Source organism: Panthera uncia, chromosome B4 (genome assembly GCF_023721935.1).
Source record: "Panthera uncia isolate 11264 chromosome B4, Puncia_PCG_1.0, whole genome shotgun sequence".
Classification (NCBI taxonomy): Eukaryota; Metazoa; Chordata; class Mammalia; order Carnivora; family Felidae; genus Panthera; species Panthera uncia.
In genome coordinates this window covers 112831443-112858403 of record NC_064809.1, presented here as the reverse complement: position 1 = coordinate 112858403, position 26961 = coordinate 112831443, and the positions used below count along the sequence as shown (strand labels likewise).

At 48.2% G+C, this 26961-nt stretch overlaps 1 protein-coding gene across 5 annotated transcripts in view; it reads right to left on the bottom strand.

Moving 5' to 3' along the window:
• Nucleotides 1-24970, bottom strand: part of PLXNC1 (plexin C1) — a 149919-nt gene extending 124949 nt beyond the window's left edge. For 4 of the 5 annotated variants that reach the window (XM_049627463.1, XM_049627464.1, XM_049627466.1 and 1 more), the window contains exons 1-2: nt 23899-24970; nt 2694-2834 (exon numbers count right to left, since the gene is read on the bottom strand). In XM_049627463.1, the coding sequence (XP_049483420.1) occupies nt 2694-2834; nt 23899-24963 (1206 nt within the window). In that variant the 5' untranslated portion in view covers nt 24964-24970. The remainder of the gene's footprint in view (nt 1-2693; nt 2835-23898) is intronic. The other variant, XM_049627465.1, reaches the window with a different exon arrangement.
• Nucleotides 24971-26961: the final 1991 nt, after the last annotated feature.

Genomic DNA, 26961 nt, shown 5'->3' with positions numbered 1-26961 from the left:
AGTCAGAGAGAGATACAGCATGAGTGGGGAAGGGGCAGAGAGAAAGACGGACACACAATGTGAAGCAGGCTCCAGGCTCTGAGCTGTCAGCACAGAGCCCAGTGTGGGGCTCGAACTCACGGATCATGAGATCATGACCTGAGGTGAAGACTGACCCTTAACCGACTGAGCCACCCAGGTGCCGCTTCCTGGAGCTTCTAAAAACCATGACCCACACCCCAGGAGTATTGGTTCCACTGTCCCCTCCCCTCCATGGATCCCTATCAACATGCTTCCCTTCACCACCACGCCCTGCCCCCCAACCCCAAGAACCCTGAGGGAGTGGTTGTGCATGTCTGGGGCAGAGATCACAAAACTCAGTGGAGCACAGGGGACATTAGTGCAGACTCTGAAGTCACTCCAGTTCAGATCTCTGCTCTGTCGTGCGTACTTTGGGCAAATCATCCACTTTCTCTGGGCCTCACTTCCCTTATCGGTAAAATGGGATATATAACAGAACTATCTTCCTGAGCCATGGAGAGGACTCAGTGAGTTAAAAACATTTAATGTGACTGGCACAAGGGAAACACCAGACCAATGTCAGCCATCCCAAAACAATAAACCAACCTGCCCTTGTTATTTGAATCCAAAAAACAAACAAACAAACAAGCAAACACCAAGGCCACAGGCATGGCTTCTGAAGGTATACCCCATACAGATGCTGAGGAAACCAGACTTTGGTCAGCCACCTCTTTCTCGGTGGCTTAAAGCTGCAGCCTGGCCCCACCCCTCTGGTGTCACAACATCACTAAAAACTGGCCAGTTGTACACAAACTGCTGGGGTGAGCAAACAGGACAGGCGAAACCAGCCTGTCCCATGGGGAACTATTTATAGCCAAGTGTTCTTCACCTCCAACTCACCATGTAACAGTTTGGTTGGCTCAGCTTTGGGGAAACAGTGTTCCTGTCAAAATACTCATCAAACATATCCTAAATCTGAAGAGATAATTGGTGAGGAGGCCCCGTAAAGACTGATGGCAAATTCCTCTGCCAGGTTAATGGGTCCAATCTGCCGGACCAGGTTGACCTCGCTTCAGATGTCATGACACGGCACCAAGCCACTTGGGTAGAATGACTGACGGGTGTTTACCTTTCCCCAGGAAATAAAGCTAACACGGCAGGAGAGATGATCAATGTATATTTTAAAAGAATGTGTATACAAACAAACTCCCTCCCGTATGTTACTGGGTTTCCTCCAAAGAAAACAGATTAAATCAAATGCCTACCAGGCGCGCAACACTGTATTAGGCTGTGAGAATTCAGGACCCCCTTCTTGAGAAGCTTAAAATCAAGTTGGGAAGGCAAGACAAACACGAGTGAAAAGGTTGGGGATCAACACGAGGCATCTGTAATGGGCCTACAGAATGGTACAGATAATGAGTGTTTCAGGAGATGAGGGGAAAACGTGATCACTCTGGGCTTTGGAAGGCCTCAAAGAGGAGGTGGAGTTTGAGCCGAGCCAAAGCATAGATACATAGGATTCAGGAAAGCATAGAGGGAGGAAAAAAAGCAAGCAAGCAAGCAATCCCAGAAGGAGGCACAGCGTGAACAAAGGTAGGCAAACAAGACTACGTAACGCACATCGGGGGACAAGCCAATAGGTTTGGCTAGAGTGCGGGATAAGCGCACAGAAGACAGAATTAGAGACTGTACAGGAGAGAAAGGGGTTTTCTGGGTTGTCTAGCACAATCTCATTTTATAGATGAGGAAAGGGAAACTCAGAGAGGTTAGGCGATTCACCTACAGTCACACAGCTAGTTGTCAATGGGAGATCAGTTGAGAAATCAAATCTATTTGTACTCAATTTAGAACCTGGACTGACAGTAAATCAACCGACTACCGGGAGGCAGAGGAATGTCAGCCTAGGGTGACAGTGCAGTTTCTAGCCATGAATAATGGTGGAGCCCCCCCAGAGGTATTCAATAAATGCCTGATGAAATTGATAAGATAACCACTATATCACTCCAGACAAGTCATTAGAGGTCCCTGATTTTATTTTCTCCTCCTCCCACTGCCTCCCCCTCCCTGCCCAGGGAATAAAAATCCCAACTTGTCCAGTGGTGTACCCATTCTACAGTGGGGGGGAAAATAGTCCTCTGAGATACAAGTCAGGGGAAATCTCAAAGGATCTCAGGTCTCTAACCTCTCCATGGTATGTGTGGGTACTAAGGGCAGAAAACAAAACCCCTCTGTGGGTGTCAAATAGGCTGGAGGGAAGGAACACCTGTTTTTTCTACTTTTTAAGTCTTATAATCCCTCATCTGTTTGAGGTTTGGAGAAATCAGGTACTTTGTATATTTCCACTACAAAGGAGATAGGAACTAAAAGGTTAAAGGTCTTAGGAAGGTGATCCAGGGTAGGGTGAGGGCCAGACCCCTATTTACCTCACCTAGGCAGCTTATGAGTAAGGAAGGGGAGAATAACTTGGCAGGCTCCTGGGAAGCAAGGTGGCTGGTGCTTTGTTACACGGCTAGGGAGGCTATCACATACGGATTTCTTGAAGTCTCTTTCTGGTAATTTCTGAGGGTCTCTGAACAGTTCACAAAGCAGTTGGTATGAACTTGTGTATAACCGAGAAACACTAAAAAATAAATTAAAAAGCACAAAATGGATCACTATTAAAATTGACATCGAAGAAGGCACAGAAAACCAACCTTAAGTAACTGGCCATCTCCAGTCCCCAAGAACAAAACAGTCCTGTTCATTACCACGGTGCCATAAACGGATGTCAGGTCGGAATGGATCAAGGTAGATGATGCGATTGGTTGGACTCTTTCAGGTTGCTCCCCTTCTTTCTGAACATGCACACAAACGCACAAACGGAGAAAAAAAGATAATTTTTAACAGCGATAATTACTCATGCCCACCTGGGAAGGATCCTACTCGAGCCCCAAACACATTTTCTTAGACAAGATCCCAGGAGCAACCTCTTATCCCCTTTATGCGTGGGATCACCATGCTTGCCCAACCCGTGGAAAGCCATTGGTTTCCTATGTATTAACATGCATTGATTTCCAGCAGCGAGCTAGCCATCCATTTAACACTCCCCCAGCTGATACATCAAACCGAGTTCACTTTATTGCCAAGGAAAGAGCCCGTTGCTGAATTGGGAGGGAGACAGTCTTATGCTTGGCTGTTTGCATGATCCTGCAACAAATTATTTTAGTTAGGGATTGGCTTCTGTGAGGTTAAACAAGCCACTTCCCAAAATGTGAGGCAGACAGTCCCATTGGGTGTGACGGCAGACAGGAGAGACTGGATTCACCAGACAGATACAATGTAAAGCCCAAAGACAGGATAATTAATTCAGGGGGTAAAAAGGGAAAGATACACTCAAGGCTGGTGGGCAGGACAGAACCACAAAGCTAAAGAGGAACCAAGCAGAAGGACTGGACCCTGGTACTGATGCTCTTGATGAGGAAACAAAAAGCCGAACTCCAACCCGAAGGCATTTAAATGGTCTGGAGCATTGAGCACGTATAATCACATGCTTGCTCCTGATCATTAAATACAGCCCCTTTTTAAACCCAGGGCAGAGAGAGTGTTGACCAAGATGTCTTTTTCTTTCTTGGTTAAAGGCATAAAGTGCTTCACGCTGCTTCCTGCCTTCAACGACAGGAAACTGAGTTTGTTACACAAATCTCTGGAAGATACGAAGCTAGAGCGAGCCGTTACTGTCTGTAGCTACTGAACACAGTGTGATAGCATACTTTATCTGCCAGAGCTCAGTTCCCAATTGTACTAAGGTTTCCAAACCCACATTTCAGTTTTAGCCAATGGGAGAGCTGGCAAACTCCAGTAAGCATCACCGTTAACTCCTTAAATCGCCCTGTTTGGGGAGAGGGGAGGTGAGCAGGGGGAGGCTAAGACTTATTAACTTCATTATATAATTGCTGACAGTGTTTATGTCTTTCAATTTATGTCTTATTAAACATTCATTATTTTTAAACCCACCAAGTTTCATTAACATCTAAAGTAAATGGATTCATGGACTAAATTGATTTCTGAAGCCTTTAAAGCGCCGTCTATATTTCTTTGTTGAAGTTACGCTGGGGAGAAAAGATAAGCTAGTGAGGATTTCTCCAATGCCATGATCACTTTTCAAGGGAAAGATGTCATAACCTAAGAGAGAGTGACTTATTTGCATAAAATGTTCCACAGTGAACTCAGTTTAAGAAGATTTTTGGAAAGCCCATTAGAGATTTTTTTTTTTTTCCTGTTAGAAGATACTTTTCATGCAGTCGGGGAAGATGAGGAACTGTCCTGTTAAAATCGAAGTTAAGAAAAAAAAATCTCTGTGGGTCTGAGAATCAGAACAATAGATCACTGTTTAGATAAGGATGCCTCATGACTATGAGCAGAAAAAGAAAAATCGGATGACCTTTAGATTGAAAAAAATAACAAAACCACATCACACATCTTGCTGTAAAATAAAACCAGAATTGTTCAAAGTTAGGATCAGCTGACCACTTATTAAATATTTGGTCACTGCAGAGAGGCTAACTCAGAGAATTGGGTGTCATCTACCTGGGCATCTCGAAAGTTCTATTACCACTATCTATGGCTGGAGGACGCCATTCTCCCTCATCCCATGGCACAGAAAAAGTTATGGCTGTAAACTGATTATTCACAAGGACAAATGGGACAGTGCATGCCTACCGCTGGTATACAGTAGGTGCTTAATAACTGCAGCCGTTCTGATTAGCCAGGGACCATGACATGACGCGTAGTTTTGCTGAGGTTGGATGGGATATTCTGCTCGTGAAAGACTGGCTCCAAAAAACCAGAAGTGGCTCAAAAGCTGTAAGGGCGCAAAGAAGAAAAGCTGCTTCCAAATTACCACCCCATCTTTTCTAGTGTCCTTCCCTGAGTTCTGACCATTCCTTAATAACTAGTTTTCCAAATGAAGTCCTGGATCAGTAGCACAGGTTAGTAGAGCCATGAAATCAATGTTTCTGAACTTGGGAGCTAGTGACATAAACAAACTGCCTGGGACTAGGGAGTTAGAGAGCTTAGATCTGCGTTCAAGCTCAGTTCTCACCCACTGGGTGGCCCGGGCAGTTTCTTTAACCCTGTTGGGGGGTTAAACTAATAACTAGCTGTGATTAGTAGCACGTACTTACTATGTGCTACTTGGAGTATTTATCACCTTACCTAATAGGGATAGTAGAGTGAGCCAGACCTCCAGGATTGAATTCCTGGCTCTGTCACTTTCTAGCTACTTAACGTGGGGCACTTTAACCTCGCTGTGACTCAGTTTCCTCTTCTATACAATGGAAGTGGTGAGAATGACTTCATACACAAGCCCCAGCAAAGCTTAGGACAGTGCTTGGTGCATGGTAATACACACTCCGTGTTTGTTCACATTACTTTTTATTTATTTATTTTGAGAGAGAGAGTGCAAGTGGGGGAGGGCCAGAGAGAGAGGGAGACAGAGAATCCCAAGCAGGCTCTACATCACCAGCGTGGAGCCTTATGCAGGGCTTGAACTCACGAACTGCAAGATCATGACCTGAGCCGAAACCGAGAGTCGGACGCTTAACCGACTGAGCCACCGAGGTGCCCCTCATTACCTTATTTTCAAACACGAACAGTGGCCGCCACACTCGAGGCAGTTATTCCCACCTTCTTTGCCACAAAACCCTTATTTGGTTCAGGTAGCAATAAACTCAAGCCTGGACAACTGTGATTAGTCCAAGCCACATGGTTATCCCATTCCCCACTGCCAGAGATCTGCTTTCCTATCCCTTAGAGCTAGAGGTGGCCATGTGGTCCAGTTTGGGCCGGTGAGCTGGAAGAAGTCCACTGGAGGGGCTTCTGGGAACAAATTTCCTCCATGATAAGAGGAAGCTCTTGAGGAGACCCTGTTCGCCCACTCCCCGTATCTCCTCCCTTTGAAATCTGTCGTGTGAGGCCACTGTGTACAGGGTGGTGGCAGCCACTTTGCTTCCACGAGATTCAAGATGGAGGATGAAAATCAACGTGCTAAAATTGGTGCAGGGGAAAACGAAGGCTCTGGTTTCTTAAGAACACCACGGAGCGCAGCTTCCAACCTTTAAACTTTCTACTAGCTTAACAATAGATGCTATGGCTTAAGTTCCTGTCGAGTTGGCTTTCTGATGTTTGCAACCAAAAGCAAGTCAGCGCAAGAAATGAGAGTCATGTGGGACGCGACACCAGACTCTAGCTTTTCCTCAAGTATGAGGGACCAAGGACTGGCTGGGTGCTCGTTCCTCTCACCACGGAGGACCTTGGCCACAGTCAGGATCGTGTAGCCAATTACGACCGCGAGACTGGAAGGAAATAGCAAAAAGCAGGCTTGGACCTCACGTAAACTCTGAGGGCTGTTCTAGCTGAATGGAAAAGGATTCTTTTGTGCTAGTCACACACAGAAATGGACGAGTCCCTGTGAATGGAAAAAGGGGCCCTCTGAGTGGGTTTCTTATGCTCATTTCAGCAAATGAAAACAAAAGAAAGACAGCCTTCAGAGAAACCTCCTCACAAAAGTGAAGTTAATACCCAGGGAGTCAAGCCGAAAAAGGGGTGAAATGGTGCAGTCGGCCCCCTGTGTCCAGAGATTATTCTTACTCTTTTTTTTTGGCCTATTTTCTATCTTGCCCTTCTCTCCCCTTAGGGCATAATCACTAATGTTGCTCTCAGCCTATTCTGTCTAGTTTATTATGTGTAATTTATTTCTGAATCCCAGCCTCTGCTTGTTCGTCTGTGTGTAACAAGGTTAATGCCTTGTAATGATGCTTTTGCCAGTTCTGCCTTTCATGACAAAATCCAATCTTGATTTAGCTCTAAACCTTGTCTCCCCTTTGGGCTTTCTTGGTTCCCTCAGAGTTGTCATTGTGCTTCTCTGCCGTCTGCCATGTCTAACCATAACGTCATGCCTTTATGCTTTAGCCCTCTCTAGAAGGGAAAGTTTTCCCAGTTTGAGGAAAAAGCTACTTCGTCTCAGCGTTTGGGCTCAAAAAGAGACAAGCTTGGGGGATGCCTGGGGGGCTCAGTCGGTTGAGCACCTGACTTCCGCTCAGGTCATGATCGCACGGTTCGTGAGTTCGAGCCCCGCATTGGGCTCTCTGCTGTCAGTGTAGAGCCTGCTTCAGCTCCTCTGTCCCTTTCTCTCTCTCTGCCCCTCCCTCACTCATGTGCTTGCTCTGTCTCAAAAATAAATAAAAAAAAATAATTAAAAGAAAAAAGAGAGAGGCTTGAGCTCAATACACCAAAGTGGAACCAAGGCTACTGTGAAGGCATGAGTGCTAGTGTGTGTGTGTGTGTACGTGCACATATGCACGTATGTGTGTGTGTACAGGTAGTGGGCTTATCACAAGGGGAAACAGCTCGACCTCTCTGCAGCACCCTTATACTACCTTTCATCGACAGTAAACACTCCCTGGGGGTGCCGCACAACTCCAGGGGGCACCAGTCACGTATTCTAGGGTTGAGTGGCACCCTCTGGACTTGGGTAACGCTGAGGCCCTGCTCCCACCATACGAAAAATGGTTTGACTCATCAAGCCTTTGCAGGGTGTTCACAGCCACGCTGCAGCTCTTATGGGGACAGCTGCAGGAAATGTGCACAAAAGTAGGGCCTCAAGTGTGTTAGGCACCCAGCAAGAGTTAAGTCTTTTATTCCCAATGTGCTAAAAATTAAAAAAAAAAAAAAAAAAAAAAAAGACTTGCTCCTTTGGGTTTTTCCTTATGGGGCTATGGAAAATACCAACTTCGTGCCTATCAACTACTTATACCTTGATAAAATGCCTCTCGGGCAATTAATTTTGTATTCCGCTCTCCTTTGGCATCCACTTACGTTGAACAGTTTCTTCACCATTTCCCATAACTTACCAGGGGCCCACGTGCAGTTGGGAAATCTTAGTAGGAGCCCTGCACTCAAGTTCTGTGCACGTGCCCAGAGACATGTGCACTCTCTCTCTCCTCCCACTCTATCCCTTATAGGCTGCTTGATTTGGGGAAGCCCCTGAACCTCAATGACCAAATCTATAAAATGAATACAGTAACACATATGCCCAGCCTATTAGCATTGCTGTGAGGCCCACATGAAACTATGCATGTGAAAATAAGTAGAAAACAACCTTTATGAAGCTAGAGAGATGGAAAGAACAATTTTTCACCCAAGGTAGTGACTCCATTAGCCACTAGGACTCCTGTTGCTTTTCTGTATTCTTCTAGAGTGTGCAGCGTTGCTTGGAGTCTAAGTTTACGGCATCTCTCTGATCATCTGAAGGAAGAATTTATACTGGGGATGCAAATGATCAAAAGGAAAAGTTCAAAGTGTGCATGAGGGACGGAGAAGCGAAGTTTAGGGGCAGAGCCGGACAGCCTCTACACCAGCAAGCATCAGGGAGCGCACAGTGGAACCACAGGAAACAGAGAGCCAAGTTTGAATTTTGCACCTTCCCACTTGCTCTTCCTCCTTCCCGCCTCCCTTCAAGGCCCTCAGTGTCCCTCAGTCTCAAAGCCCTACCCACCAGCAAAGTCCTGCTCTCCAAGATTTAGCCTTCCTTCTTCCTGCTTACACACCCTTTCCTCCAGGGAGATCTCCATCTGCTCCCTGTGGCTAATTTCAGTCAATTACTTATGAAAAGAACCTGACTCGAATAATTCACAAAAAGAGATGAATGGCTGACAGTGTGGGGGGAAAAATACATTTTTCTACATTCTTAGAGTTGAAAAGCTCTCAGTCCACTAATGTTTTCCCATGAGGAAGTTACTGGCATTCTGGATGGGATACTTCTTCATTATGGGAGCTATCCTGCAAGATACGAGACTTTTAGCACCCCTGATCCCTGTCCAGAAAAGGCCAGTAGTGCCCCCATCCCATCATTTGACGAGTACAAAAGCTCCGTCCCCCACATCTCTACATACCAAATAAATGGAATCATTCTTGAGAGCCACGGCAGTCTATCACAAGGGTTCAGAGTTGCTGGAAAATGATGATCTAGATGTTTCTTGACTCCAACCCTGTTCCTCCCTAGCCTTCCTCATCATGATGAAAGGCACCACCAATCACCCTCAGCCTCGTGCTCTCCACCACTCCCCACAGCCATACATGAAAAATCTCAGCCAGATTCGCCAACAATCTCATCTGTCTTCTCCATCTCCACAGCCTAAGCCCAGTCTAAGCAACCGCCATCTTGCTCCTGATCTACTCCAAGAGCCTCCTGGTCTCTCCCTTCCAACCCACAATCTTTCTTTGACCAGCAGTCAGAGTGACCCTTTAAATACAAAATAAGCAGTGTTACTCCCTTGCCTAGAGTTCTTTACTGGCTTCCCATCACACTTAGAACTAAATCCAAGTGCCTCCCCAGATCCTACCCGAGCTCATCCCTGCCTACTCACATTCTACCACCCCTCTCTTCCATTCCACTTCAGCTCCCACAGTGACTTTCCTTTAGACTTTTTAACACGTTACCATATTTCTGCCTCAGGGCCTTTGCACATGCTACTTCTAGTTCCTCACGCTTCATTCCCCTGAGGTCGGGTCTTTCTAATCTTTCAGGTTTCAAATGCAAAGTCACCTCCTTGTGGACACATGACTATAGATCGTTCCATCCTTGTCCCAGTTATTATGAATCCTAGCACTCCACTTTTTACTTCAAGATTGTTTTAAAATTATATTTGTTATCTGTCTCCCAGTAGACTCTAAGCTCTAACAACAGTCTATCTGAGTCCATACTTTGAAGGCGGCATGTACCTAGGCATCTGGTATGTAGTAGGTTGTCAATAAATGTTTATTGAATGCATGAATAAACACATGGATCAATGTTTGAATTCTTTCAGTCAATATCTTACCAGGCAATGTTGGTACATCGCTAAGTAGGTCTAATCATTAGAGAGTTCTTCAGTTGAGCCAAATTTTGTCCTGGTAAACACTGGACCTTGGTTCTGCTTTCGGGAGCAGTACTAAACTACCCCACACCTCCCACTATCATGCATCTTGGCCTTCTCTAAATTTTATATCCATAGTTCATCCACAAGTCGTAAGAGAAAATTTCTGGGTCTCTTGCCGTCTTGGTCCGCAGGCAGTCTACAGAGTCAGTTTACTTAAAATATGGCTCTAACATAGGAACAAAGTACTTTAGGTGTTCTCTGACCAAAAAAGAATAATTGGACTGGTTTTTTTCATCATTAGAACAGCATAATTTATGAACATGGCTTCACACTGGGTTAACTCTTTAAAATAAAAACAGCATAATGGTAGCATGGAAGAACAGAAAGAAGAAATTCAGAGTTTAGAAAATGTGGGTTCAAGTTCAAGCTCTATCACTTATAAGTTGTGAGTCTTAGGCAGATGATTTAACCTGCCCGAGGCTTCTCTCCACCCACCATCACCTGTCTACCTATCTACCATCCACCAGCCCAACCATCATTTATGGAGCACTCGCTCTTGACCAAGTGCTTGATCTGCAAAATACAAATGGGAATAAACCCCTCTTATAAAACAAAACCAATGGAATGAGTTTTTGAAAGAAAATCCAGCACTTTACATTTCCTGTCACTGTTTTCGGAAGCATTTAGTGACTGAAACGAATGCTTTGAGGAGGGGTTCCATGGATATCTATAATTCATGGATACAATTCAGAGAATACATGGAATTGGATAAAAACAAATAAATTACAGTTGACCCTTGAACAACACAAGTGTTACGGCCACCAACCCCCTGTGCCAACGAAAATCTGTGTATAACTTTTGACTCCCTCAAGACTTAATAACCTGCTGTTGACCCAAAGCTTTAGTCAATTAACACATATTTTGTATGTTATATATACTATATATTGTATTAAGATAAAGTAAGTTAGAGGACATTACTCATCATCACAGAAATATAAATCAAAGCCATGATGAGATACCATTTCACACCTGCCACAATGGCAAAAATTAACACAAGAAACAACAGATGTTGGCGAGGATGCAGAGAAAGGGGAACCCTCTTGCAGTGTTGGTGGGAATGCAAACTGGTGCTCTGGAGAACAGCATAGAGATTCCTCAAAAAACTAAAAATAGAACTACTCTATGATCCAGCAATTGCACGATTAGGTATGTACCCAAAGGATACAAAAATACATATTTGAAGGGATACATGCACCCCAATGTTTATAGCAGCACTATCAACAATAGCCAAACTATAGAGAGAGCCCAAATGTTCTGATGAATGATAATGGATGGATAAAGAAGATGTGGTGTGTGTGTGTGTGTGTGTGTGTGTGTGTGTGTGTACACATGCATATACACATATATATACATGTCATGGAATATTACTCATCCATCAAAGAATAAAATCTTGCCATTTGAAACGACATGGATGGAGCTAGATTATGCTAAGCAAAATAAATCAATCAGAAGGACAAATACCATATGATTTCACTCATGTGGAATTTAAGAAACAAAACAGATGAACACATGGGAAGGTGGGGGGAAAGAAAAGAGAGGGAAACAAGCCACAAGAGACTCTTAATGATAGAGAACAAATTGAAGGTTGATGGAGGGGAAGTGGGGGGGGGGATGGGCTGGATGGGTACTAAGAAGGGCACTTGTGCTGAGCACTGGGTGTCGCATGATGAATCACTCAATTCTACTCTTGAAACCAATATTGCACTGTATGTTAACTAAAACTTAAATTAAAAAAAGATAAAGTAAGCTAGAGAAAACATTATTTAAAAAATCATAAGGAAAAACATTTACGTTTACTTATCAAAAAAAAAAAAAAATCCAAGTAGACCTGCATAGTTCAATCCTGTGTTGTTCAAGGGTCAACTGTATTTTAGCTAACTCCAACTGAAATGTAGCATTTCCTTTAATTACGAATGCAGGACACAGTATTTTTTTTCAATGTATGAAGTTTATTGTCAAATTGGTTTCCATACAATACCCAGTGCTCATCCCAAAAGGTGCCCTCAATACCCATCACCCACCCTCCCCTCCCTCCCACTCCCCATCAACCCTCAGTTTGTTCTCAGTTTTTAAGAGTCTCTCATGCTTTGGCTCTCTTCCACTCTAACCTTTTTTTTCCTTCCCCTCCTCCATGGGTTTCTGTTAATTTTCTCAGGATCCACACAAGAGTGAAACCATATGGTATCTGTCTTTCTCTGTATGGCTTATTTCACTTAGCGTAATACCCTCCAGTTCCATCCATGTTGCTACAAAGGGCCATATTTCATTCTTTCTCATTGCCACGTAGTACTCCATTGTGTATATAAACCACAATTTTTTTATCCATTCATCAGTTGATGGACATTTAGGCTCTTTCCATAATTTGGCTATTGTGGAGAGTGCTGCTATAAACATTGGGGTACAAGTGCCCCTATGCATCAGTACTCCTGTATCCCTTGGATAAATTCCTAGCAGTGCTATTGCTGGGTCATAGGGTAGGTCTATTTTTAAATTTCTGAGGAACCTCCACACTGCTTTCCAGAGCGGCTGCACCAATTTGCATTCCCACCAACAGTGCAAGAGGGTTCCCGTTTCTCCACATCCTCTCCAGCATCTATAGTCTCCTGATTTGTTCATTTTGGCCACTCTGACTGGCGTGAGGTGATATCTGAGTGTGGTTTTGATTTGTATTTCCCTGATGAGGAGCGACGTTGAGCATCTTTTCATGTGCCTAGGACACAGTAGTATTAATTGAACCTGTGACTTCGTCACCAAAAGAAATCAGATATATCCATATCATTGTATAGTTATTCAGAGATCTCAAAATATCATTTATGCTCATCTCTACTTTGAAATTATGGTAGTTACTGCTGCTAGATCTTGCTATTTAGTGTGTTGAGATATATTACTATACCTCAAATTGAAAAACACCATTTGAGATATCTTTGTATCAATAAAATCGGTTCATGTTGTAATTCTCTGTTTTATGCATCTAAAGCCATTGTTCTGAGAAGAATCTACATGCTTCACAGAAGTCCACAGCACATGGGCTCCATGGGAGGGAGGAGCCCTTGGGGTAGAGGACACAGAGATATTGCTACACACAGGAGGCTGATCTCGAGGACACCTATGACTGCTGGCTGCTCGGGGCCACGTACCCTTCCTGGTGCCTCAGAGAAGAAGGGTCAGCACTTGGAATACGACTTTTAAGACTGGTCACTGATGAAAAAGGAGCCTCAGGAAGATGTCAATGAGCAATGATTAGGAACAGCTGGCATGTTCGAGCATCTGCTTCTCTAGCGGACTCTTCCAAGACCAGGTTGGCGGAGTCGGGGTGGGGGGTTGACGGGGGAACAACAAGGGAAACGCCCTTCCCTCTGGGCCACCTGGCTTCCTATCAACATAGCTCCAGTGTCACCCCCTCCCGGAAACTCTTAGCTCACTGTGCTATAATCACCATCTTCTCCACCAAATGGAGAACACTTTGTCAGTTTGATGAACATTTATGGAGGGCCCACTGGGTGTGAGACCGTCTTATGATGCTTGGGAGACAGACCCAGTCACACCCCTCAAGGCACACACAGCCCAAATAGCACTGCGTTGAGCCTCGCACATCCCCAATCCCTAATTTCACTGCCAACTGCCTGCCTGCTGGCTCCTCCTGGGTGTCCCATAGGCATCTCAAAACCAACACAGAATTGTCTTCTAACTGGTCACCGAAACCTCTCTGTTCCTACCTCTTAGAAAGCTGTTTCCTTCTATGTGTCCTCTCCACCGTCACTGCCACCAGCTGGGTTCAGGTTGTCCACATTCCTCAGTTGGTAATCCACAGAATCCCGCGGATTCTCTCCACATTCACCATCAGCCCTCCAGACCAAGGCGACATCATCTCCTGCCCGGACGACTTCAGGAGCCTCCTGCAGGTCTCCCTGCTTCCACCAGTGCCAACCTCCCATCCATGCCCCACAGAATGGCCATTCTCTAGGGGTTCAAACCCAATCACTTCACTGCCCTGCCCAGGCCCCTCCATGCTTTGAGGAGAAAATATCCTCTCCGGGTGCCTGGGTGGCTCAGTCCGTTAAGCGTCAGACTCTTGGTTTCAGCTCATGATCTCACAGTTTGTGAGTTCCAGCCCCATGTGGGGCTCTATGCTGACAGTACAGAGATTCTGTCTGTCTCTCTCTCTCTCTCTCTCTCTCTGCCCCTTGCTCTCACTCGCTTTCTCTCAAAAATATAGACTAAAAAAAAAAAAAAGAATACAATATCCTCTCCTTCCCGTAGCCTGTGAGGCCTACAGGATCCCGCTGCTGCCGTCTTCTCCGGCCTCCTCCCCTCTCCTCTTCCCTCACCACCTCCCCAGGACTCAACCACGCTACCCTCCTTCTTCAAGCCGACCAAGCCATTCCCCTCTGTGCTCTCCAGGGTGCTAGGAGTGTTTGCAGCCCAGTTCTCCACGGGGACATCTACAACCGTCCCTTCTCATCTTCCTGGTGTCCCCTCAGCCTCCTTAAAGAGAACCTTCCCCAACACCTGCTTAGCTCATATGCAGTCCTAATCTCTGCCTGTGCCTCTGTTTCCTCGTCTGTAAAATGGAAGTAATAATATTACCCACCTCATAAATTGTGGTGAGGATTCAAGGAGTTAATATTCTATTAATATTATAAAATGCTTAGAACACCACTGGGTACACAGTAGGTGCTCTATAGGTGCTATCATTTTAATATAAAAAGAACTTCTTTACTTGTTACATGTTGTCTATTCTACTTACCAGTGTCAAATATTTTCACACAGTGCTAGGCAAATAGAGACTCAAGAAATCATTCGACCGAACCAGTGAGTGTCCTTCTCATCAGCTGTTTTGCCTCTCCATTCTTCTGCGTGCTCAATGTGGAACACCATCAGATCATGTCTGCATGTTGTCTGCTCCTGTCCTCCGCTAGCCACAGCCATGGTTTTCACACCCGGTTCAGCAGAATCCTACAAGTTCCTTTGAGATGCCTCAGGGACAGGCATGGGGGTGGGGTACGCAGGCTGCAGGGAACCTCCCGACCCCTGCTGCCCCCTGTGTCCCAGCACCTGGCCATCGGTCTCACCCAGAACAGCAGGTCAATGATGAGATGCCAACCTTTTTCTCAGATAGAGCTCCTGGGGAAGATTTACGGTAAAGACCAGGTTTGGAAAGTCTGAAAACGACCAACCATCAGGATAAAATCCAGCCGTCTTGGCCTGTCTCATTAAGCCTGTGGCCATCTGGCCCTGCACACTCGTTTCTGGACACTCCCCAGCCAGGGTGAGCTACCTGCGGCTCACAAGCTTATTCAACGTCCTGCTTGTGCCCAAGCTGTTCCCTCTCGCTGGAACGCCCTTCCCTGCCTCCTCCACTTGGCTTCAAGACACAACTCCAGCATCACCTCTCTGAAGCCCGAGTTTGATGCTCCCTCCAGGGGCTCCCACAGCTTCTTTTTGCCACCTCTCTCACCACATCTCCTGGCATTGGGAAGGCTTGTTTCACACTCACCCTCTGCATAATGGTGGGATGGGCAACTACCACCTGGGGGCCAAATCTGGCCACTGCCCATTTGCATTTGTTTGTTTGTTTTAATGGCCCAGGGGCTAAGAATGTTTTTTTTTCCATTTCTAAATGGCTGGAGGTGGGTGGGGAATGAAAAGAAGACTATTTCATAAGCGAATATTATATGAAATTCAGATTTCAGTGTGCATCGTTTTACTGGAACACTGTCCCATTTCTTTCTATGTATAGTCTATGGTTGTTTTCACACGATAGCAGCAGAGTTGAGCAAATGCATCAGAGACTGTGTGTGGCAGGTGCAGCCTAAAGTATTGACGATTTGACCTTTGCAGGAGAGGTGTGCTGACCTCTGCATGACAGCATTGGCCAGGGCAGTGAGGCTGGGATTCCTGGGGTCAAATCCCCATAACTCCTCCAAGGAGAACAGTATCTGTAGCGATTAGGTGGACAAACCAGTATGAAACTCAACCACAGATTGTGGGGAAGAAAAGGTCGCAGTTCTACTGAGTTCTGTGACAGTACGAAAATTAGCACTTCCATCAAAATAGAAAATTAAAACTAAAAAAACTATGAGCACATTTCACAAGAAGCGAAGCAAAAAACTGAATACTACCACGTTCCCGCTCCCACAAACAGGTCAGACCCGTAACGCCTCCAAATTGCCCGCCCCCCCCCCCCGCCCACAGACTGTGGGATTTCTCAGAGCAGACCTCAGTCTTTATCGGCTATGTGCCACACTACATGTTCAGGGAAGACAGAGAACATCAAGAAGCTTAAAGGGAGACAGAGATGGTGCCACGCTGCTGTCGTCAACACGGAGGTCATGATATGGCTCTTTCACCATTCCTTTCTCAGGGAATCTGCCCACTGGGCCTTCTGGGGGCCATGTTGATCCCCTTCTACTGACTGGACCAAGAGGCAGTATATCCCCCGAGGACAAGAAATTCCTACTCTGAATGAGGGCTCTAATCGGATGTGAAAAGTTGAGTTGCACCCCAACGCTCTCTCTTTCTTGGTCATTTGAATAAGTAATACAGAAAGGTGTTGCCACCGAGTAGCCAATACAGAGGGTTAAATACCATCAAGAGGTGGAATGGGTATTAAAGCAGTCTGTAGTATCAGGTGGAGGGTGCGAGGGGCAGATGTTTGAGGAAAAGGAGGCCATCTGGTAGCAGGACAGAGGGAAGTGGCCGTGCTAAGTCATGCTGACAGTGAAACCTTAGAATGAGCCTCTATCACCTCCTGCTGCTGAGCTTCTGCCAGGTGCCTTGGGTCCAGAACCTCCTTCCAATTCCAAGGAAAGCGCATCCTATTTGCTATTAATCATGATGATGGTGAGGACAGTAAATGCATACGTAGCATTTACTATGGGTCAGGTAGGGTTAATCCAAGACATATCAACTCCTTAATCCAGGCAATAACCCTATGAAGCAAATACGATGCCTCTATATAGACAAAGAAACCGAGACACAGAAAGGTTAAATAATTTGCTTAAGGTCCCAAACTCATACGCAGCAGCCTTGGTCCCAACCGACCTGGCTCCACAGTCTGTGCATGTAACCACTTCGCAGTACTGCTCCTATTCCTAGATTTCCACATAATTCCACATAGTTCTTTCCACTAAGACCCCCATCCCCTTATTTGAGCTTAAGCGGATGTTTCTTTCATGCAACCGACTCTGCCTAATATAGGAATTCCTACCAGGATTGAAGCTGTAAAGAGTAGAGCCTCAGAGAATTTCAATATGGACGTTTTGACAGTGGAACTGGTTCTGATGTACAGCAGAGTGGAAGACTCTAGAAATCCCCACCACATTCTGGAATGAAATGCAAACAGACTGCTATATACAAGAGTGAAGGAGCTAATTAAACTGTGACCTTTAGGGGCACCTGGGTGGCTTGGTCGGTTAAGCGTCCGACTTTGGGACTTTGGCTCAGGTCATGATCTCACAGCCCGTGAGTTCGAGCCCCGTGTCGGGCTCTGTGCTGACCGCTCAGAGCCTACAGCCTGTTTCAGATTCTGTGTCTCCCTCTGTCTCTGCCCCTCCCCTGTTCATGCTCTGTCTCTGTCTCAAAAATAAATAAACGTTGAAAACAAAAATTAAAAAAAAAAAAAACTGTGACCTTTAGGTTCTTGAGACTCAGACTACAAGCCCCCAAATGGAAAGGTTTTAGAAGGTTTTCTAGGTATTTGCTTTGAGCAATTAGAAGAGTAGGAGGCATATAACAGACACATGAAAAGATGCTCAACATCACTCATGATCAGGGAAATGCAAATCAAAACCACAGCGATATAGCACCTCACAGCTGTCAGAATGGCTAAAATCAAAAACACAACAAACAACAGGTGTTGGCGAGGATGTGGCGAAAGAGGAAACTTGGTACACTGTTGGTGGGAATGCAAATGGATGCAGCCACTGTGGAAAACATTAGGAAGGTTTCCCAAAAAGTCAAAAATAGAATTGCCATATGATCGGTAATTCTACTGGAATACTGGGTATTTACCCTAAGGAAATGAAAATACTAATTTGAGAAGGTATATGCACTCCTGTGTTTACTGCAGCATTATTTACACTGTCCAAGATATGGAAGCAAGCCCTGGGGCCACTGATAGAAGAACGGATAAAGAAGATGCGGTACATATACAACGGAATATTACTCAGCTATTAAAAAAAGGATGAGACCTGGTAGTTGCCAGAAGGGAGATGGGTTGGGGGATGGGTGAAATAGCTAAAAGGGATTAAGAGGTACAGACTTCTAGTTACAAAATAAGTCACGGAGATGAAAAGCACAGCATAGGCAATATAGTCAATAATACTATAACAACATTGCATGGCAACAGATGGTGATTACGTTTATTGTGGTATTCACTAACGTATGGAATTGTCAAATCAATGTTGGACACCTGAAAATAATATAATGCTACGTTAGTCATCCCTCAATAAGAAAAGCATAAGGAATATAAGGGTAGTGGAATGAGCTGGTCACTTTATACGGCCCTAAGTAAAACTGCAACAGAAAAAATAGGACAAGTTCTTACTCCAGGTGCCTCCGCCAGAAGACAAGGAAAATTGTGTCACCTTACCACAGTGGTTCTAAAACCTGAGTGTGAATTAGAATCGCCTGGAGGGCTTGTTAAAACAGATTGCCAATCCTGTCCCCAGTTTCTGATTTAGTAAGTCTGATGTGGGGCCCAAGAATGTGCATTTCTAGCAAATTCCCAGGTGATGCTGATGCTACTGGTTCGGACACTATACTTTGAGAACCATTGCTCTGTAACACAAAGCCCCTTCCTCCTGTCACTGAAAGGCATGATCACAGATGTTATTACATTTTACCATAGAAGTGCCAACCATGCCGGGTTTCTATGGTCAAAGTTGCAGACTGATAAGAGCAGAGGAAGGGCTATTCCAATAAATGGGGTTTTCTGGGAAGAGCTGGAGGGGTGAAGGATCTCTGATAGCTTAGGACTAGGAAAGAGAGGGGCCCTGATGCACATATTAAGAAAAAGCCAATGGCTGGAGTGCCTGGGTGACTTAGTCGGGTAAGCGTCCGACTTCGGCTCAGGTCATGATCTCATGGTTCGTGGGTTTGAGCCCCGCGTCTGGCTCTGTGCTGACAGCTCAGAGCCTGGAGCCTGCTTTGGATTCTGTGTCTCCCTCTCTCGTGCTCACTCGCTCTCTCTCTCTCTCTCAAAAATAAACATTAAAAAATTTAAAAAGAGAAAAGACAAAGCCAATAGTTAAGGGAGTACGAAGTGGCCAGACTGAAGAAAATGTTGCTGCTAAGCACAGAAAACATTTCCAACATGATGCTCCGAGACCCTGCATTTATTAATTCCACAAATATTTCTCAAGCCCCAATGACATGTCAGGTACGATATGCTAGGTACTCCGGGTTCAACAGAGAACAAACGATTACAGGTTCCTGACCTTCTAGGGCTTACATTTTAACCGTGGCTGCTAATAAAGACCAGAGCGCCTGTAACCCAGACTTAACAGGCTGAGATCTCGGGATTCAGGACATGAGCTACGTCCTGTCCAAGAACAAAAACTGGGAGCAGCCCCCGGAGGCCTTGTTGGTTTCTCTGACGTCGTTTGTGAGTCTGAATATAAAGAATGCCAAAGCGGTCTAGAATATAAAGAATGACAGCTAAGGAGCTAATACCCCCCCGGGGTCTGAACTTTTGGTCATTCGGTCTGAAAATCCAGAAACTCAGTTCACAGTCAAGGGTCCTCTGTCCTATCGTGTCTTATGTCCACAAACAGCTGATCTTATCAGAGCAGTTGCAAGGGCCTGGTTTGCTCCGTGCGTGTTAGGATTCATTACACAACCCAACATCCACGGTGCTGGACGACCCATGGCAGTGATTTACAAGCTCAAGTCCACAAGTCAGACCACCCAGGTCCTAAATCTTCAGCCATTTAGCAGCTGTGGAACTGAACCAAAACTCTCCAGGCCTCAATTTTCTCACCTATAAAATCATAATAATAACTACAGCTCTTGCCCCATTGGGAGACTGTGAAAATCAACTGAAAACAAGGCATGTAAAGCGCTTAGCACAAAGCCTGGCCATCGTAACTACCCAGTAGATAGTAGCTATGATTGCTTCCCCCCCCCCCCCCAACACCGAGTTGGGTTTACTTAAATCTACCCCCTGCATTTCAGATGCGTGAACAGGGGTAAAATTCACCATCTCGTCTACAAATTGCAAAATGGCTAGACAGGATCGTCACAGAAACTCCAGGAGGAATAAACATCACAGGAAGACTGTGGATTTTGAGGTCAAGAGGCAACGCACACGGTTGCATTGCTGAGTGGTCCTGGGACATCACTTCTGCACGTGATGGCTAGAAGTATCTTGTGTTACCATCTGCTGGAGAGCATGCGAGTGTTTTGTGGTTGTCTGTGTGACAGCTAAATTTTATCAGGCTTTGGAATTACATATGGAAGAAGGGGTGTGTCTCCCCACAAGGGGTAGAATGAACTACAAAAGTCAGTCCTATTAGCCGACAGTATGAAAAACAAAACAAAAACCACACTACCCTCAGTGTCCATACGAGGAGTGGCCTCCATGTTTAGACCACAGGCAACTCCAGGACCCAAATATGGCAGCCAAGTACCTGTGGAACAAGCAGACTTGAAAACTTGGGTACACTTTTCTAGGAGTACATTGGTGTGCCAGGGACAGCAGGAGTTCAGAGAGGGAGGAAGTTAATTCATTTGTACAGAATTAAAACATTTATTATGTTTTTAAATAGGTTAACCCAAGCACACAGAGAGGTTATGGAACAGAATGAAAAAAAAAAATCACATAAAGTTTTAGAACACTTCAAAGGGCAGCCTCCAGCCTCAACCCCCCCATTGTAGGGGAGGCTGGTTGCTTCCTTTGTAATTAGGACTTTCAAGGGAAAGTTTGAAAAGCACTCGAGTGGTGGAAAGAATACAGAAGTAGACATTTCAAGACTTGAGTTTAAGCTGGGAGGCTCAGACGCTTGTTTTGTTACCTTGAGCAAGTGACCCAACTGATCTTGGGCTTCCTCATCAGGTAAATGGGAATGTTCCTCACTCATTGCACAAGCACCTCGTAAATTCATCCTTAGCGGGAGAAGCAACTGACTTAAGAGGAGAAAACACAACCCAGTCACTCCTGTCACTCTGCTCCCCGTGGTTGATTGAAGATGGAAAATAAGAGAGAGCCATCTAGTAGGAGAGGAGAAGGCAGCAAATGCAGCCACTCGGGCCTCACTGCCTGTGGATTACTGTTAAAATTACTGTGTCTGCTCTGCAGAATTGCTGTTGGAATCTATTGAGGCTCCCTCTAGAGTGTTTCAAGTCAGTCTCTTGTTTTAGGCACCCCTAATTCAGCATGCCTTTTCCAAAATACATTCAAAACCTGAAAATGAAATGCACAGCCAAGGCAATCAAATAACATCATTGTTCTGAGTGACAACCAGGGGCACTCTGATCCTATGACCCCATTAAATGGGGCTGCAACCTGCCATTGTCCTTTCAGTGGCAAAATCAGGAGCGCCCAGCACAGAGCATTGCTTACACTGGCAGGCGTCAAACAAATATTTGTTGAACTGAGTATCTTATCTGCCTATCTGATAGGTTAGAAAAATTGTCAGCTTTTTCATCAAAACTACCAGCCTTTCCCCCCCCCCCCCATTCAAACCCCTCTTGAAATTCGCTTCCATTAAGGCTTTTGTAATGCATACTAGCAGCAAGGAATTTACTGAAATGAAAAAATAAATGCAAAACTCCAAGCTCCCACCTGTGCAGCCATGACATGCTATTGTTTGAAGCAGAGTATATTATTTAACTTGGATGACAAGCTCAGGAGGTAGGGACCCTGTCTTTCAGAACACCCCGCTCTGAGCACACTGGGAGTTCTTGATAAGCAGCAGCAAGAAATGCCGCGGAGGGACCTCTTTTAATTATTTATTTTTCCAACCCCAGATTTTTGGCTGCAGGTTTTTACCCCTGGCTTGATTTCCAAGGGAACCTCTCTCCCGGAAGCTCCCACGAAGATGGGTAAACAGCTCTCTGACCCACCCCCCTCCCTCCTCATCCCAGAGCAAGTAGGAAGACCTGACCACCCCAAAACGTGGATTGTGAGCGAGTGCACTCAGGATGTCTGCTGGGTTTGGAAGGGAACTGAGTCCTCCAGGACCCAACTGGTAGAGAGAGGCAGTCAAGAGAAATGTTTTGGCTCCACACATCTACACAGCTGTCAGATGGCAAAGCTCGGACTTCCACTGTTATTACCTGCTGTGGGCCTCTGAGCTGTCTTGTCATTAACCCCAGAGACCAAGTATGCCTGAAGCTTGGCACTAAGTAACGTCTGGGGGGCGGAGGGGCGGGTATGTTCAAGTCTTTCAACAGAGGAGTAGAAGGAAATGGTTTCTGCCAAACTGGAGCTCTCAGATTATAAAGCTCTCATGAAAATAGATATTGAATATATGTGTATGGCAAGATGAAGGCATTCAGGGAGCATCATTTGTTATCTATGCTTAAAAAAATTATACCAGTAACTAGAGAAAAGCATTATGTGTGTGTCCCAGCACACAACCGACAGGCAAGGAGGGAGAAAAGCAAATGACCATCTAAGGAGCCTTGCAAAAAACCTCAGTTTTTTTTTCTCCCTGAATAATAGGACTTAATATTTGGTGAGATGTGCTTTTCAGAGACAGGGGTGGGGGGGTGGGGTGGGGGTGAGAGTGTCTTTCCCTACATATAGTAACATACCTTAGAGCCAGGGCTCTCCTGTGTGCTTATGCAACAATGTATCAATACAACACATTTTCCAAGTGGAGACTTCTCCCCTTCCTCTCTGACGCATTTTATACCAAAACAATGGCAACACCTGTAGCCGTTAATTTCTGCTCTTTGATTTCTGTCCAGTTATAAAGGAGGCTCTCAGCAGGCTCCCCTCTCAGGAGCCATATGTGGAGTCGATGTGCCAGCAGCCTTGGAAGGAAACCAGCCTCTGAGAAGTGCACAATGGCTCCATAATCCCCATCAACTGGACCCTCTTGAACCGCGGCTTTATTTTCCAGTCAAAGAGCTGCCAATCTCCAGAGTCAAGCTGGGGCTGCCCTGAGAACCCAGGGGAAACCTGTGCTCTTACTGGTTGGACACAACACAAGGGTGGTGCTTCTGGGCCCCACAGTCTCCACCGGCAACGTGGAGCCCAGAAGCTGCCTGTAGCACCCCAACATCTTTCCTTGCTTCCCTCCCGGCTGAAGCTTTCATCCACAAAGCCACCTCAACCTCCCCTGCCTCTCCCCCCAGAGACCACAGTGCCCCCACGGCAGAGCCACAGCCTCCCGCCCGCCCTCGCACTAGGTCAGGCTGACGGTTCCGTTCCACCCAGCGTGGGCCGCTTTTCCAGGCCAGCACTGACCCAGGTTGAGCAGGCTACCAACTCTTCAGACCACATCACATGTGTTGCGGGGAGGGGGGTGCTCAACGGCTGGGGTGTGGCAGCATGCCTTTTGGGTTCACCGACTTCTCTGCCCAGGGCGCTGTGTTTGGCAACCGAGTTGAGAAGGGTCAAGCCACACGCCTGCTAACACCCGTACACCTGGGGAGGCGATTAGGGAAGGGAGCGGGTAGGCTGCCTGCGGCGGCTCAGCCCCAAACAAGCGTCGTTTGGACAGAGAAGGAGGACACTGGGATACAGTCACTAGAGTTTTAAGCCAAACTCCTACCCTCTCCACCTCGCCGTTTACGCTCCCTCTGGGGACCTCTGGCTGTGCTCTAGAGCAGCCGAAGGTCTCCGAGACCCCGTGAAAACGGCTCGCTGGCCGCCAGCCGGCCGTGTGAATCCCAGACCTGGTAAATGGCAACCTGGTCTCCCCCCCGCTCGCCCTTGGCGGCGGCTCCCCACCGGGAGCATTCCCCTCGGCGTCCCGGCGGCAGGACTTACGCAGTTTTGCTCGGCCGTCTGGAAGTCCCAGGAGCAGCTCTTGGCGCGCTCCTGGATCTCACTCATCCTGAAGAGGCAGAGTGCCGTGGTGGCGGGGGAGCGCTTCTCCTGGCCCTCGCCGGTGGCCGCGCTGAACACACCCGCCCAGACGCCCAGGGCCTCCACCAGGCTGGAGGAGAGGAGCAGGCGCCGGCCGTCGGGGTGGCCGTGGCCGCAGTCGAGGGCCGCCTGGCCCTGGAACTGCAGCACCTTGGCGCTCTGCGCGATGCGCACCATGCTGGGCCAGCCGGTGGCGGCGCCGCTCGTATAGTTGTAGGGATAGTAGGGGAAGTAGACGCTGCCGTTCCAGAGAAAGGCGTCCACGAAGTGCAGGCTGCCCGCGCCCCCGCGCAGCTTGAGGCGGCCCAGCTCCTCCGTGGCCAGGCTGCGTCCCTCCGTGTCCTTGAGGGCGATGGCGGTGTCGCGGTCGGACGCCGCCGGATTGCAGCGGCTCGCGGTCTCGGGCTCCGGCAGCACGTAGGTGGCGGCCACTGCCAGGTACCAGCGGTTCTGGTCCCCCGCGCGGTACACAACGCCGGCCGTCGAGCCCTGCGGGTGACAGGACACCACCTCGGTGCCGTTGCGCAGGGAGCTGTGGCTCAGGTTGCCCAGGAGCCGCACCTCGCAGGCGCCTCGGTCGAAGGTCCAGCCGGTGAGCAGCAGCCCCTGGAGGTCGGCCGCCCCCTCGCTGTAGGGCAGCAGCAGCTTGCTGAAGCTACTCCCCGGCCGGGGCCGCGCGGGGGGCGCCAGCGAGACGGGCTCCGTGCAGTTGCCCGCCTGGTCCCGGTACAGGCGCGAGAGCCTGTGCTCCAGGCTGTAGTCCAGCTGGTCCAGGCAGCTGCCGCTCGCCACGAACACGCCGTCCGCCCGGCTCGCCGCGATGGCTCCGATGGCTTGCTCCGACCGCCACACGGGCTCGTCCGCGCCCCGGCTCGGCGCCGCCAGCGCCAGCAGATAGGCGAGCAGGGGCAGCGGCGCGGCGGGGCGCGGGGGGCGCGGCGGTGCCTTCCTCCGGGAGACCTCCATGGGGCTGGGGGGGCCGCCCCCGGGCAGGGCGCGCGGCGGCGACGGCGACTCAGGCGCGCGGCGACGGAGACGCGGGCGGCGGCGGCGGCGGCTCCTGCGCGCGCTCGGGCTCCCGCGGCCGCCCCATCCCCGCGGCTCACCCGGGAAGGAGAGCAGGGAGGGCGGCACGCGGCGGGGTCGCTCCGGCAGCCTGTGCGGCGGCGGCGGTGGCGGCGGCGGCGACGGCGGCGGCAAGCCCTGCGCGCTCCGGCGCCGCTTCCTCCTCGCCCTCCTTCTCCGGAGAGTTCCTCTGTGCAGCGCTGGCGCTCGCGGGGAGGCGCGGAGGGTAAGGGAGGGGACGGGCGGAGGGGAGCGAGGCAGGCGGGGAGGGCTGGAGAGGTTGGGTGCGCTTGTGCGTTTCACTTTCCCATTGTGAAAGTGGGATGCAACTGGCCCCCTTCCTCATCCTCTTCCTCCTCCGCCCTCCGCCTCCTGCCCGCCCGCCCTCCCTCCACGCCCATCTCCCCTCCCCTCTTGATTCGGTGAGATAGGGAGGAGGAAGGTCTCGTAATTTGGGTTACTGTGTAGGTGGCCTCTTTCATCTATTCATAACAAAGCTGAGCAGCCTGCTGTTGCCGCCGCGGCCGCCACCATCGCCCCTTGGCGCTCCCGGGGCGCGCTAGCAGTACGCCGAGCGGGCTCCCGCGCCCGTCCGCCCGCGGGGCTGCTCCAACGCTCGGGTTTTGTTTACGAGAGCAGCCTGGGGATACGCAATGCACGGGGAGCCAGAACCCAGGGCGCCGAGGGTTTGCAGCTGAGGCCCAGGGCTCAGGCCACAGGGAGGCTGCGGGGAGGCTGACAGGTGTGGAGCGGCGGGAGGGAGGCCCAGGGGAGGCGCGCGGGAGACGTGGACGAGCCGGGGAGGCTCAGGGGACCAAGGCGTCCCTGCCACAGCGGTTGGGTTTCCCCTGGTCACAGGAGTGAGGTGAGGAAAAGGCAGGCGCCAAGACTCCGCTTCTGGACAATCCCCGGGGCCAGAGCTCCCATATTTGAAAAGGTTCTCTCATCTCCCTTGGCAACGGAGTCCCAGGCTCTCAGACCTAGTGCTTAGAAAGTTCTACTCACCATCTAACCTTAATGATCCTGGCTAACGTTTATTGAGCACTTACTGTGTGCCGGGTGCTGTTCCAAATTTACCACATGGACTAAGGCTCATTTAATACCCTAATAACCCTTTTAATTAGTGACTGTTATCATCACTCCCGTTTAGCAGTGAGAATGATCATGGAGAGGTTATGGAATTCCGCCCGGGTCCTAATGCTGGTTTGACAGTGGAGGTGAGATTCGAATCCCTATCTAGCTCCAGGGCCCTTTCTTTACGCATCCCGCCCTAGCCGAGCGCCACCTGTGGCCCATTCGATACCGCTGCGAGATCATCCTCCGCAGGTGAGAACTGAAAAGGTCCCCAAGTTAAATGCTCCAACCTGCCCTGCCCAGCCCAGCCTTCTAATCTTAGAGCCAGATACCCTATTTCCCTAGAGGCTCTCCCTCTGTCTCATCCTTTCCCACTTCTTTTCTTTGGACCCTCCGAGGTCTCCCCACCTCACCCAGGGGTGCCTCCAAAGCCAGCAAGAATTTGTGAAGCCTGGCGAATGTCTGAATCATTGCACACCTGGGTGTCCGTTCATGATTTCGCAGGAGGGGCTTCCTAGAGGAGGCACGAGTGCCTCCCAGCTTCCTGAGGCGGCCGATGGCATCACCAGCACACTTAGAGTCTGGCAGATGATCCAGATGGTGTACCTGAGGACCCTTATGCATCCTTGCAAACAGATCCCTGTCCCCTCCCTGATTATTTCCAGACCAGAGGGCCCAGGGAGAGTAACTGGTTGCATCCCCTCTCTTCCTTCCATTCCTGGTTCCCCAACTCTAGATGGAATCTGTCTCAGGGGGGACGGGGTAAGTGGGCTTCCTCCAGATGCTGAGCCTTCTTGAAGGAACAGCTGTTGCAGGTTTTCAACG